Source organism: Phyllobates terribilis, unplaced genomic scaffold (genome assembly GCF_046119375.1).
Source record: "Phyllobates terribilis strain yellow unplaced genomic scaffold, ASM4611937v1 Scaffold_4__5_contigs__length_816908805, whole genome shotgun sequence".
Classification (NCBI taxonomy): Eukaryota; Metazoa; Chordata; class Amphibia; order Anura; family Dendrobatidae; genus Phyllobates; species Phyllobates terribilis.
Window position 1 is genome coordinate 604,150,909 of NW_027362764.1, and position 16,057 is coordinate 604,166,965.

Consider the following 16,057-nt stretch of genomic DNA (forward strand, 5'->3'; position numbering starts at 1 on the left):
ATCACACACACACACACTACCTCACACACAAGTATCACACACACACACTACCTCACACACAAGTATCACACACACATACTACCTCACACACAAGTATCACACACACACACTACCTCACACACAAGTATCACACACACACACACATACAGATACCTCACACACAAGTATCACACACACACACACTACAGATACCTCACACACAAGTATCTCACACACAAGTATCACACACACACACTACAGATACCTCACACACAAGTATCACACACACACACACTACAGATACCTCACACACACTACAGATACCTCACAGACAAGTATCACACACACACACACACACACTACAGATACCTCACACACAAGTATCACACACACACACTACAGATACCTCACACACAAGTATCACACACACACTACAGATACCTCACACACAAGTATCACACACACACACTACAGATACCTCACACACACACTACAGATACCTCACACACAAGTATCACACACACACACACACTACAGATACCTCACACACAAGTATCACACACACACACACACACTACAGATACCTCACACACAAGTATCACACACACACACACTACAGATACCTCACAGACAAGTATCACACACACACACTACAGATACCTCACACACAAGTATCACACACACACACTACAGATACCTCACACACAAGTATCACCCACAAGTATCACACACAAACTACAGATACCTCACACACAAGTATCACACACACACACTACAGATACCTCACACAAGTATCACACACACACACACACTACAGATACCTCACACACAAGTATCACACACACACACACACACACACTACAGATAGCTCACACACAAGTATCACACACACACACACTACAGATACCACACACACACACACTACAGATACCTCACACACAAGTATCACACACACACACACTACCTCACACACAAGTAACACACACACACACTACCTCACACACAAGTATCACACACACACACTACCTCACACACAAGTATCACACACACATACTACCTCACACACAAGTATCACACACACACACTACCTCACACACAAGTATCACACACACACATACAGATACCTCACACACAAGTATCACACACACACACACACTACAGATACCTCACACACAAGTATCACACACACACACACTACCTCACACACAAGTATCACACACACACACTACCTCACACACAAGTATCACACACACATACTACCTCACACACAAGTATCACACACACACACTACCTCACACACAAGTATCACACACACACACACATACAGATACCTCACACACAAGTATCACACACACACACACTACAGATACCTCACACACAAGTATCTCACACACAAGTATCACACACACACACTACAGATACCTCACACACAAGTATCACACACACACACACACTACAGATACCTCACACACACTACAGATACCTCACAGACAAGTATCACACACACACACTACAGATACCTCACACACAAGTATCACACACACACACTACAGATACCTCACACACAAGTATCACACACACACACACTACAGATACCTCACACACAAGTATCACACACACACACACTACAGATACCTCACACACAAGTATCACACACACACACTACAGATACCTCACACACAAGTATCACACACACACACACTACAGATACCTCACACACAAGTATCACACACACACACTAGAGATACCTCACACACAAGTATCACACACACACACTAGAGATACCTCACACACAAGTATCACACACACACACTACAGATACCTCACACACAAGTATCACACACACACACTACAGATACCTCACACACAAGTATCACACACACACACACACATACAGATACCTCACACACAAGTATCACACACACACACACACTACAGATACCTCACACACAAGTATCACACACACACACACTACCTCACACACAAGTATCACACACACACACTACCTCACACACAAGTATCACACACACATACTACCTCACACACAAGTATCACACACACACACTACCTCACACACAAGTATCACACACACACACTACCTCACACACAAGTATCACACACACATACTACCTCACACACAAGTATCACACACACACACTACCTCACACACAAGTATCACACACACACACACATACAGATACCTCACACACAAGTATCACACACACACACACTACAGATACCTCACACACAAGTATCTCACACACAAGTATCACACACACACACTACAGATACCTCACACACAAGTATCACACACACACACACTACAGATACCTCACACACACTACAGATACCTCACAGACAAGTATCACACACACACACACACACTACAGATACCTCACACACAAGTATCACACACACACACTACAGATACCTCACACACAAGTATCACACACACACACTACAGATACCTCACACACAAGTATCACACACACACACTACAGATACCTCACACACAAGTATCACACACACACACTACAGATACCTCACACACAAGTATCACACACACACTACAGATACCTCACACACAAGTATCACACACACACACTACAGATACCTCACACACAAGTATCACACACACACACTACAGATACCTCACACACAAGTATCACACACACACACTACAGATACCTCACACACAAGTATCACACACACACACACTACAGATACCTCACACACAAGTATCACACACACACACACTACAGATACCTCACACACAAGTATCACACACACACACACTACAGATACCTCACACACAAGTATCACACACACACAACTACAGATACCTCACAGACAAGTATCACACACACACACACTACAGATACCTCACACACAAGTATCACACACACACTACAGATACCTCACACACAAGTATCACACACACACTACAGATACCTCACACACACACTACAGATACCTCACACACAAGTATCACACACACTACAGATACCTCACACACAAGTATCACACACACACAACTACAGATACCTCACAGACAAGTATCACACACACACACTACAGATACCTCACACACAAGTATCACACACACACTACAGATACCTCACACACAAGTATCACACACACACTACAGATACCTCACACACAAGTATCACACACACACTACAGATACCTCACACACAAGTATCACACACACACTAGATACCTCACACACACACTACAGATACCTCACACACAAGTATCACACACACACTACAGATACCTCACAGACAAGTATCACACACACACACACTACAGATACCTCACACACAAGTATCACACACACACTACAGATACCTCACACACAAGTATCACACACACACTACAGATACCTCACACACAAGTATCACACACACACTACAGATACCTCACACACAAGTATCACACACACACACTACAGATACCTCACACACACACTACAGATACCTCACACACAAGTATCACACACACACACTACAGATACCTCACACACACACTACAGATACCTCACACACAAGTATCACACACACACTACAGATACCTCACACACAAGTATCACACACACACTACAGATACCTCACACACAAGTATCACACACACACACTACAGATACCTCACACACAAGTATCACACACACACACTACAGATACCTCACACACAAGTATCACACACACACACTACAGATACCTCACACACAAGTATCACACACACACACTACAGATACCTCACACACAAGTATCACACACACACACTACAGATACCTCACACACAAGTATCACACACACACTACAGATACCTCACACACAAGTATCACACACACACACACACGCTACAGATACCTCACAGACAAGTATCACACACACACACTACAGATACCTCACACACAAGTATCACACACACATACACTACAGATACCTTACACACGAGTATCACACACACACACACACACTACAGATACCTCACACACGAGTATCACACACACACTACAGATACCTCACACACAAGTATCACACACACACTACAGATACCTCACACACAAGTATCACACACACACTACAGATACCTCACACACAAGTATCACACACACACTACAGATACCTCACACACAAGTATCACACACACACTACAGATACCTCACACACAAGTATCACACACACACTACAGATACCTCACACACAAGTATCACACACACACTACAGATACCTCACACACAAGTATCACACACACACAACTACAGATACCTCACAGACAAGTATCACACACACACACACTACAGATACCTCACACACAAGTATCACACACACACTACAGATACCTCACACACAAGTATCACACACACACTACAGATACCTCACACACAAGTATCACACACACACTACAGATACCTCACACACACACTACAGATACCTCACACACAAGTATCACACACACACTACAGATACCTCACACACAAGTATCACACACACACAACTACAGATACCTCACAGACAAGTATCACACACACACACACTACAGATACCTCACACACAAGTATCACACACACACTACAGATACCTCACACACAAGTATCACACACACACTACAGATACCTCACACACAAGTATCACACACACACTACAGATACCTCACACACAAGTATCACACACACACACTACAGATACCTCACACACAAGTATCACACACACACACTACAGATACCTCACACACACACTACAGATACCTCACACACAAGTATCACACACACACACTACAGATACCTCACACACACACTACAGATACCTCACACACAAGTATCACACACACACTACAGATACCTCACACACAAGTATCACACACACACACTACAGATACCTCACACACAAGTATCACACACACACACTACAGATACCTCACACACAAGTATCACACACACACTACAGATACCTCACACACAAGTATCACACACACACACACACACGCTACAGATACCTCACAGACAAGTATCACACACACACACTACAGATACCTCACACACAAGTATCACACACACATACACTACAGATACCTTACACACGAGTATCACACACACACACACACTACAGATACCTCACACACGAGTATCACACACACACTACAGATACCTCACACACAAGTATCACACACACACTACAGATACCTCACACACAAGTATCACACACACACTACAGATACCTCACACACAAGTATCACACACACACTACAGATACCTCACACACAAGTATCACACACACACAACTACAGATACCTCACAGACAAGTATCACACACACACACACTACAGATACCTCACACACAAGTATCACACACACACTACAGATACCTCACACACAAGTATCACACACACACTACAGATACCTCACACACAAGTATCACACACACACACTACAGATACCTCACACACACACTACAGATACCTCACACACAAGTATCACACACACACACTACAGATACCTCACACACACACTACAGATACCTCACACACAAGTATCACACACACACACACTACAGATACCTCACACACAAGTATCACACACACACTACAGATACCTCACACACAAGTATCACACACACACACTACAGATACCTCACACACAAGTATCACACACACACACTACAGATACCTCACACACAAGTATCACACACACACACTACAGATACCTCACACACAAGTATCACACACACACACTACAGATACCTCACACACAAGTATCACACACACACACTACAGATACCTCACACACAAGTATCACACACACACACTACAGATACCTCACACACAAGTATCACACACACACACACACGCTACAGATACCTCACAGACAAGTATCACACACACACACTACAGATACCTCACACACAAGTATCACACACACATACACTACAGATACCTTACACACGAGTATCACACACACACACACACACTACAGATACCTCACACACGAGTATCACACACACACTACAGATACCTCACACACAAGTATCACACACACACACTACAGATACCTCACACACAAGTATCACACACACACACACTACAGATACCTCACACACGAGTATCACACACACACACACACACACTACAGATACCTCACACACGAGTATGACACACACACACTACAGATACCTCACACACAAGTATCACACACACATACACTACAGATACCTTACACACGAGTATCACACACACACTACAGATACCTCACAGACAAGTATCACACACACACACTACAGATACCTCACACACAAGTATCACACACACACACACTACAGATACCTCACACACGAGTATCACACACACACACACACACTACAGATACCTCACACACGAGTATGACACACACACACTACAGATACCTCACACACAAGTATGACACACACACACTACAGATACCTCACACACGAGTATGACACACACACACTACAGATACCTCACACACAAGTATGACACACACACACTACAGATACCTCACACACAAGTATCACACACACACACACTACAGATACCTCACACACACACTACAGATACCTCACACACAAGTATCACACACACACTACAGATACCTCACACACAAGTATCACACACACACACTACAGATACCTCACACACGAGTATCACACACACACGCTACAGATACCTCACACACGAGTATCACACACACACACTACAGATACCTCACAGACAAGTATCACACACACACACTACAGATACCTCACACACAAGTATCACACACACACACACTACAGATACCTCACACACAAGTATCACGCACCTCCCCGCTGTCTCCTTCTCTGCTGGGGCTGCAGACCAGAGCAGGAGAAGATGTGACCGTGCGGTCAGGAGCTGCTTCACTATTTTTCCCTGGGAGCACACACCGGTAGATATGGCAGACCTTGCAGCTTGGCTGCTGGCGCTCTCCCTCAGTGATGTGCTGTGCAGAAGGACAGGAGCACTGACCAATCAGCTCTTCTATCAGTCTGATGCTCATTGGTCAGTGTTCTTCTCCTGCACGGCACGCCCCCTTTGAACTGTATTGGTGTCAAGTTGACGCCAACACAGTTCAATGCTGCGGTCGCAGGAAATCTGGGGCTCTGGGCAAAATGTTCGGGGCTGGAGCGCCAGATCTTAGATGCCAGCGACACCCCCACCGGTCTTGATGAGATGTGCTAGAGTCAGACGTTTCCGATTCATGAAGAGGCATATGCTTCTTTATGAATTGGGAGCATTGGACAAGTGGCTTGACCCTCTGTGTGAGCTTTGCCACAAACCCCACTCCAGTCACTGCTGGAGTAAGATCTGTGGCATAGCAAATGTCGCCGCTCGTCATGAATTGGATTCTTTGTAATTATCCAGTGTTATATCTAATTACTTCCCAAGATGTATGTATAGGTGCACCATGTTTATCTAGGTAACGTAAACTGAATCTATCCTGTTTTATTTTGTTCCAGAAAAGTCGTAGTATGGAGAAGATGCACGTAGCATGAAAAGTCGTGGATGTCAACCATCAATCCCGCAGGAAAAATGCAGGTTGACCTCACCTGCTGCATCTTCTAGTACAATGAACCCCATCAGAGTCCACCAGAATGTAGCAGAGCACATTTGTTCTAAGCCGTGTAGTTTGTAGATGTGTGTTATAACTATTACTTTCCAAAAGAAAACAAAACCTTTTATTTGATCTTAAATCATATTTCTCCTTTTAGAAAAAATATAGCCATTTGCACATACTCATTCATTGTCATACAACAGATGTAGTCGAGCTGTCAATCAATGCAGATTCCCAGACAGTCTCGTCTTTTGAGAAGTGAAATCTCCCTTATTTCCAAGGGGAAGGGAAAAGAAGTATTCAGACAAGCTTGTGAATGCACTGTAGAGAAACACTGAATCCATCAACCAGGTGTATGCAAATGTCTTCTCTGTCACTCGCCAAACTACCAGAGGAGATCCTCTCACCACGTGGTGGTGGACCACAGAAGCCAATGATTTGTATGATATCAGCTGTTACTACTATTTGTCTGAGTGCCTTAGTTCCATTTGAACCTACTCAGCCACTTATCTAGTAGCAGTATCGAGGCAAGCGGCACCGCTGCATGGTCAGCCATTGTGCAATGCATGGCCTTGCTGCAGTACAGCCCCGTTTTTTAGCTGGGACTATAACAACTGAGACCGCTACCGGTCCCGCAGCCGGCACTGCTCATGGATGGTGATCTCTTTCTGACAGCACTTTTTATTTAATTCTACTACAGCAGGATTTGCACTTTACTTGGGACTGCAATCCTGGATATCGGTTTGGTGGAGGCAGTGATGGCAGTAGTCCCATAGAGTTCTTCTTTACGTTTATTTAAGTCACTGGATAGAATTGAATGCATTGATTCACATTTATTTTTATTGGCTCTGAAAAGGTAGAGATTTATGTGTACAAAGCCCATTGAAATAAAATAATAAAGTTAGGGCTAATTGTATAATTTTTGTATTTCTTTTCCTCTCAAGAGCTCACCAATCAGCCATACAAGTTTTTAGTGTATATATCTATATATAAATATATATATTTTTCATTTTCAATATAGACACTATCATATACAAAAAAAAATAGTCAAAATTATACATTGTTCAGACTATTTAGAATCTAGTTTTTGCAATCCACACAGATGCTATTAAAACTGTGAACTATGTTTAGAGCTACTCATAATTAACCCTCTCACTGCTGCAGGGTTCTTCCGGGCACAGCATGCCCGTCCTTGGCAGCTGAAAGGATAAAGCTGTTTATAACCACAGGTGCCATAAAACCCCAAAACTAGCAAAAACATATTCTCTACCATGTTGCTGTTGCCTCATATTTTTCTTTTCATTGTAATTTTGCACATATAAAATATCAGCTGTGTTTTTTTTAAATTGTTTTGCTTTTTTTTGTAAAGCCTTTGTAAATCACTGTTACAGCATTACAGCATGCTTGCAAATAAAGGAAATCTGTCACTTACGGTTAGCGAAATGATATTGCAAGGTCCTACTAACGTGATAACATACACACAGATATGCAGCAAAATGTCCCCTACATATAAGCGGCAAATATACGTTGTTTTCTGAATGCCTTATGGCCGCCAGACATTTTGCATGTGTGCTGGGGGGCAAGTAAGGGTAGCAGTGAAAAGCACAAGAGCTTGCATGTTTGGGAGAGAATATGGGGAAACACACAATCCTAATTATGGGATGCACTGGATTATGGCTGAGGAGGGTATTTGTCATGTTAGAAAATTGTTGGCTTTCCATTTTCTATGTTAGTTGTTAACTAAAGATAGTGTGGAATATGTCTACATTTCATTGGATGTAGAAAAGGTAAGGCTCAATTTGGATGGTGTGAACACACAGATTTTCTCCACATATTTACTTGTGAAAAATCCTCTACATTTTACAGTGGCAAAATAGTGTATGAGATTTTAAGTAATCTCTTGCACAACCATAAAGTATAATGCACGGGCCTTAGTCACCCATGAAGTATAATGCACGGCCCATAGTTACCCATCATGCATAAAGCGCAGCCCATAAAGCATAATGCACCCCATAGTCTCCCACATATCTACAGCATGAATTGAAAGGAGCTGTGGGTTTGAGATCAGGCAGCAAGTCAATTGATGTTGCAGATGTAGGTGTGAATTTGACTCTTTGCAATGCAAAGGGAGAAATGTGCAGCTTCACTGCCCCAACTTTTCAATAATATTCACAGCAGTAAATATGGCATCACCGCTACGGGAGGTTCACACTGGAGATGCTATGTGCGAAAGTAGCCTTAGATGTAGAGAAATAAAGTTATACTGATACATGAGAGCTAGTGAAGGCAACGGCATTCTGGATTCACAGAAATCATGTCCAACATTTATTACTGGGAGAGACACATTCACATGAGAAAAGTCTTGAAAAAGCGAGTTGCAAACAAAATATGAAGGGAGGGTCTGAAAATGAAAGCATAAAGATTACAGCATGAAACTTGTTCTCCCATTTCTAATTCAATATGATCCTTAAGGTGTAAGAATCTTGTTGCTGGGGCCCAAAGCCTTTAGTAGGGCAAATAAAAATGGTGCCAGGATTTCCTTTGTATAAGTCTATGTGGAATGGGTTCTGTATATATGCCAGCATTTTTACAACCGTAAACAAGGAGATCCTGGATTGTTACCTAAAAACTATATTTAAGGGTATTTCCTAATTTTCCCACCCTCCTTTAGGTCATTATTGTTGGAAAATCAATATCATCCCTCTTATGTTAGTTGCCCAGGACATACAGCTTTCCTCTGCTTAAGTACACGCTAAGCGTCTGCCCAGATATCCAAGGCACAGTATTGTGCCTCTAATATGGAATAACCATTCTAGGAAAACTTTAGTATGGTTTCCCATTCCTCGCAGGTCACTATAGTCTGACACCATCAGCACTGATTGGTCATGTCATGTACGTATACAGCTTATTGACAAGGGCAATGGTAATGCCCAGTTGTCGATTACATATTGGTACTGTTGTTTATGTGGAATGCAATGTTTTACTAAAAAGACATGTCAGGAAAGCTAATAAGTCCTCTCTAAGGGCTCGCTCAAACGAGTGAATAAATCAGACGAGTGCTATCCGATGTGTTATCGGATGGCACTCGGACCAATGTTATATACTGGTATGTTATAGACCGAATCTGTGTGGTAAAAAATCGCAGCATGCTGTGATTTGCTCTGCGAATTGGATGACACGTCTGTGGGTGCATGTAAAACATCAGACTGCACTCTGATGTCCTACAAATGCAGTGCGGTCCAATATCCGTGGAATCAGACAGTGGAGAAGATGGAGAAATTAAGTTCACCATCTTCTAACCTGTGATACGATTCTCTCATGTGAGAGAATTGGATCACACTAAGCTGACACTGATCAAATTTAGATCATAGTTTGATCGGCGTGCCATTAGCATAATCGAGCAGATTCTCTCGAGAGAATCAACACTCATGTGACCCCCGCCTAAAGGTGATTTTGTAGAGGACTTATCAGCTCTCCTGACATGCTTTCGTAAACACTTGCATTACTGATCATTTAACAATTATGGGCCACTTTTTTAAAACTCTGCATTGTGCAATTTTTGGTCTTCCGCACAGAAATGTATAAATTGTCAAATGGGTGTTACTAGTTGGGGGTGTGTCCCTACTCACTCATACTGTGCAATCAGTGGTAACAGTGTCAGAATGTAAAGGGACACACCCCTTTCATTAGGGAAATAACACACGGTTGTCAATTTATTAATAAATTTACATGAGGAGCCGCATGGTGCAAAGATCCAAAGAAAGACGCTCCACTTCAGTTATCAGGGATTACAATCATTTTCTGAAAACAGACCTGCAGTGCTGACAAGGGCCTTTTCAGTGTATAATACTGGAAAGTAATTGGTCACTAATATCTATAGGGGTGAAAGGTGGGTAGAGATGGGGAATTCAAAGTGAATCAAACAGTTACCTTTTTGCTAAGTGCAACTAAAGTAAAGGTCCCGTAGGTCACACTGCTTTAGATGCATCTTATTTAAAGATGTTAGACATGCTGCTATATTGGAGTTTAATTACATTGTGCATGATTGCAGATAATGAATTTCATGGAGGTTGTCCTCTAAAGTCAGATTCACACATCCAAGTTTTATGGATGACCGGCGGCGGGACTCATGAGCTGATCTCATTAGCCTCATAAATGAAGCTGTCGAGTTCACGTCAGGACTCCTGCAGCCTGACCATGCATCGTGTTGCATAGTTGCGAAACATGGATGTGTAAATTTGGCTTTGGTTCTTTTCTAAGTGGCTGCCAATTCAATGTGAATGAATCATCTGAAAAGCGCTGTAATATGTATGTTCTGATTGAAGGTTAAAGGGGTTTTGTCCTCTTTCAGAAGCGGTTTTCCTATATGTTCTCCTAGTAGTAAAGAAGATAAAAAAATGTCTTTTACTTACTCTGCTGAGTCTCACTGGCTAATCCAATTCTGTTGTCTGTAGAGCTGACGTCATGTTGACATCGCTGCAGACAGCTGAGCTCATTTGCAGCCAATCAGTGAGCTTGTGCCATTGCATGGGCAGAGCCCCTGAACTCCGATGTCTGTAGCACTGTGAACATGTCAGCGCTACATACAACAGACATTGAGAGTAGCCACAGAAACTCACTGCTGGACCTGGGCAGGGTGAGTAAAGAACAATTATTTATTTATTTATTTTTTTTACTACTGTGAAGACCCGTCTGGCTGAATAAGATTAGAAGCTGTTTTGTCACAACTACTAAGAGCACTTATAGAAAAAATCTTTTCTGAAAGGGAATAACCCCTTTAACCTCATAAAACCAAGGTTGTTTACATTTGTTTGTTTTAGCCGTAACTCTCCATTGCTTTAAACCACTCAATCCAGATACCTCATAAAGGTGTCCCCAACTGAAAATCATGAGGTGGGTGAGAAATCTGGTGGATGAATAAAGGCTTGAGTGTATTGTGTGCTTGATTATTATTTTATAACGCCTTTTAGCTGTTCAGTTTTTGGGTATTTTATGTTGCTTCCCTAAAATAAATCCTGAAGTGGTTTTGTTACAGTTCAAGTGTGTTTATTCCAATTTATCTTAGAAAAAATGATTAGTAGTAATTCTTTAACCTGATGTCACCCAGCACTTGGCTTTTATCGTAAGTGGTTCATGCTGAGAGATCTCAATAGATCAGAAAAAAATGGTTAACTAAATATTTGAAAACGTTGTGGGTTTCCCATCATTGGACAATATCTAGCTTTAAAGTTGACTTAAAGAAAAAGATATAATCTTGCATGTCACATAGATGACTGGTGGAGATTAATGTTCTGGGACCATCACTGATTCCCAGTGGTCCAAAGACCTGGAACCCCTTTCAGTAGGGCTGTTTCACAGTCCCTGACAAAGCACTCATAATAAAGTATCTTTGGAGAAGAGCACCCTATTTTGCGCTTAGGGTCCCATACCATATTAAACCATTGGTTGAAGAACACTTGAAATTTTTGGCAAGCTTCTGGATGTAGGGCACCAGTTATTTCAGCAGAACTTTATGCCAAGCTTTGTGTCCAGTGTTCACACAATCTACAATAGGTCCCTTTTGTTATTCCAATCACGTATGGTTCTAGCTATATCATTTTTCAGAATTTATATTTGTATCCTTTGATCTTTTTTTCGCCCTATTTTCTTGTGGTGTTCTGGTCAGAGGTATGATAATCTGACTCTTGAGGTGCCATTAATTCCAGATTACAGGATATTTACTATACACTATATAATAACTGCATGGTATTCTATGATGTCTGTTTTTATCTATTATGGTTTATAGCTATTATTTCTTTGATTTTGATTTCATGACCCAAAAATGAGTTGAAGAAAAAGTGCCATGAAAAAAATAGATGAATGGTATGTCACAGTCATTGGTGCTTTCATATGAAGAGTCAGGGTAAAGGCTTATTCAGACATCCGTGCCAGTCGGTCTGAGCACTGACCACCAATGCATGGACTGGCCACAGCTCTCCCTACCAGAGAGTGATGGCGTCATACATTTCTATGAAGCTATCGCTCTAGGGTCAGGAGATCCGTGGCTAGTCCGTGCATTGCAGTCCAATCTCGGACCGATTTGCACAGATGTCTGAATGAGACTTAAGCGTTATCTGCAAGGAGCTTTCTAGAGAAGTGCTTGGCAATAGAGGATCAGCCATTTCTACCCTGTGAGTTTGAAGTAATATTTCCAACTATTATTTTAAGTGGTTCGTGTAGCCTACTTCATACCGTGGTAACCATATGTAGGGTTTAATCATAGAGCAGGCTGGCTTCCAGATATTGCTTTTTGAGTGTTCACAGAATGTATACAGAGAGGTAATTAGAATGTAGAATATTTACAGTTTTTAGCATATGATTTGCGTGGCCTTCATTACGATACTTTACTAGGATACTTTTGTGTTGTGTTTTCCTTTTTCTTTGCATGGGTCATGTAATAATTAGTTAGCAAAGGTATTATTTATAGTGTTCTGTTTACTTCCCACCTTGTAATACTCCTGTCAAGTGCACAGAGTAAAGGAGCTCAAATTTTGTGGGCTGAAAAAGGTATTAAAATGTTTTAATCCTTATTACCTGTGGAGTGATGACCCCACTGATTCTGTTGGTTTGGGACTGAAGAACGTTGTTATAGGAGTTCTCTAGAACATGTGTTCAGCCCACAAAATAGCTGCTAAATCACTGTGCAGGAAACAGATTAGGTAATTGTAGATAGACCTTGTAAATATGGGCAGCCTCAGGTTGCGTCGTTCATCAAGTGGAGTCATACTAATAGACAAAGCAGATATGAGTGATCCTCAATATTGGAACAGGCCTTGTATCTTCACAACCAAAAAATAGCAAACTAAGAAAATCTCAAGGTTACTGATATTTGTAATTCTATAACTAGTGTACTTGACCACTTGAAGACCGCAAGAACAGAAACACAAAGTTTGACAACTTTCATTGGTATTGTAACAAAACTACTACTGTATGGAAAATTTTGTATTGCTGTTAAGTATTGTTTTGTGTGTGTTGGAACCTACATGGGACATGTCCTATTTTGAAGTGGTTATAACTGTGTGTCTATATTTTGGAATGGAATTATTTCTTCATTAAAATCGATTTTTAAAAACCTTCCGGATTGATTTTGTAACTTTTTATTTATGTTGCTGTACTTTTATAATTTGTACAACTACATTAGTATATCTTACAATTAGTAGTAAGGTGGCATAATCGATGCTTTTTTTAAGCGTTTCCGCAGCGGCAAAAACGCTGCAGAAACGCTTAAAAAATGCATGGTAGAAGGTCTGCCATGTTCCCCAATGATAATCCGCATGTGCTGTGCACATGCTGCGGAAATTTCCGCTGCGGATTATCATTGCGGAAAAAAACGCACTACCAATTATTTTGCGGAAGTGCTGCGTTTTCGCCGCCATTGACTTGCACTAGAACGCGCCAATTCCGCAAGACTGCATCTGTACTTGCATAATTGGCGCATTCTAATGTGCGGATGGTACCCGGGTCTGGAGGACAGGAGACTCTCCTACACACCTAGGTACCATTAAAAGCTGTAAATAAAATAAAAAATAAAGATTATATTCACCTTCCGACGGCCCCCGGACTCCTTCTCTGTGCTTGCCGAGAGATCGCGCAGGACTGAAGGACCTGCGGTGACATCACAGTCATGTGACGGCAGGTCCTTCAGTACAGCGTACCGTGATCTGCCAGCAGCCAGCACATGAGCGCAGCAAGTCTCGGGGGCCATCGGAAGGTAAGTATAGATTTATTTTTTATTTTTTGACATTCTCTTGGGTCACAGTATATAAATCCATGCTGGTTGCATGGATTTATATAGTGTGACTGAGTTGTCAAGCACTTTCCAAGTGATGCTAAAATCGCTTGGAAAGCGCTTGACAACCCGCATGCAGAAATGCAAGTGAAGAACGCTTCACATCCGCATGTCTCTGGCAGGAAAACGCATGTACAATCCGCATGTACAATCCGCATGCGTTTTTCTGCCAGGGAGATGCAGAAACGCTCTGGAAAAAATCCTGAGCATTTCTGCATCGTGGGCACATAGCCTAAGGCACACTGGACCATAAGACGCACCTAGGTTTTAGAGGAGGAAAATAGGAAAAAAAATGTAAGCAAAAACTGTGGTCATGATGCCCTGTTATGGGGGAGGGGGTCTGCTGCTGACATCGGTATAGGGGTAATGTCCCCCAATTCTGTTAATATCCTGCATCCTGGTATGTATGGCCCCTTTTTACTGGTATACGTGGCCCTCATCCCCATCCTGGTATGCATGGCACCCCTTGATCCCCCATCCTGGTATGCATGGCAGCTCTTGAGCCCCCATCCTGGTATGCATGGCACCCCTTGAGCCTCCATCCTGGTATGCAGTTGAGACTGGGTCTGTACCACTTGATTGGCGACAGGCGAATGTAGTACCAATATTCAAAAAGGGAGCGAAAAGTGACGCCGGAAACTATCGGCCGGTGAGTCTGA

General features: G+C 42.2%; 1 protein-coding gene across 36 annotated transcripts in view; it reads left to right on the forward strand.

Moving 5' to 3' along the window:
• The window catches only part of DTNA (dystrobrevin alpha), a 303,097-nt gene extending 291,646 nt beyond the window's left edge, over positions 1-11,451 (forward strand). For all 36 annotated transcript variants that reach the window (XM_073679246.1, XM_073679234.1, XM_073679228.1 and 33 more), the window contains one exon: positions 7,476-11,451. In XM_073679246.1, the coding sequence (XP_073535347.1) occupies positions 7,476-7,511 (36 nt within the window). In that variant the 3' untranslated portion in view covers positions 7,512-11,451. The remainder of the gene's footprint in view (positions 1-7,475) is intronic.
• Positions 11,452-16,057: the final 4,606 nt, after the last annotated feature.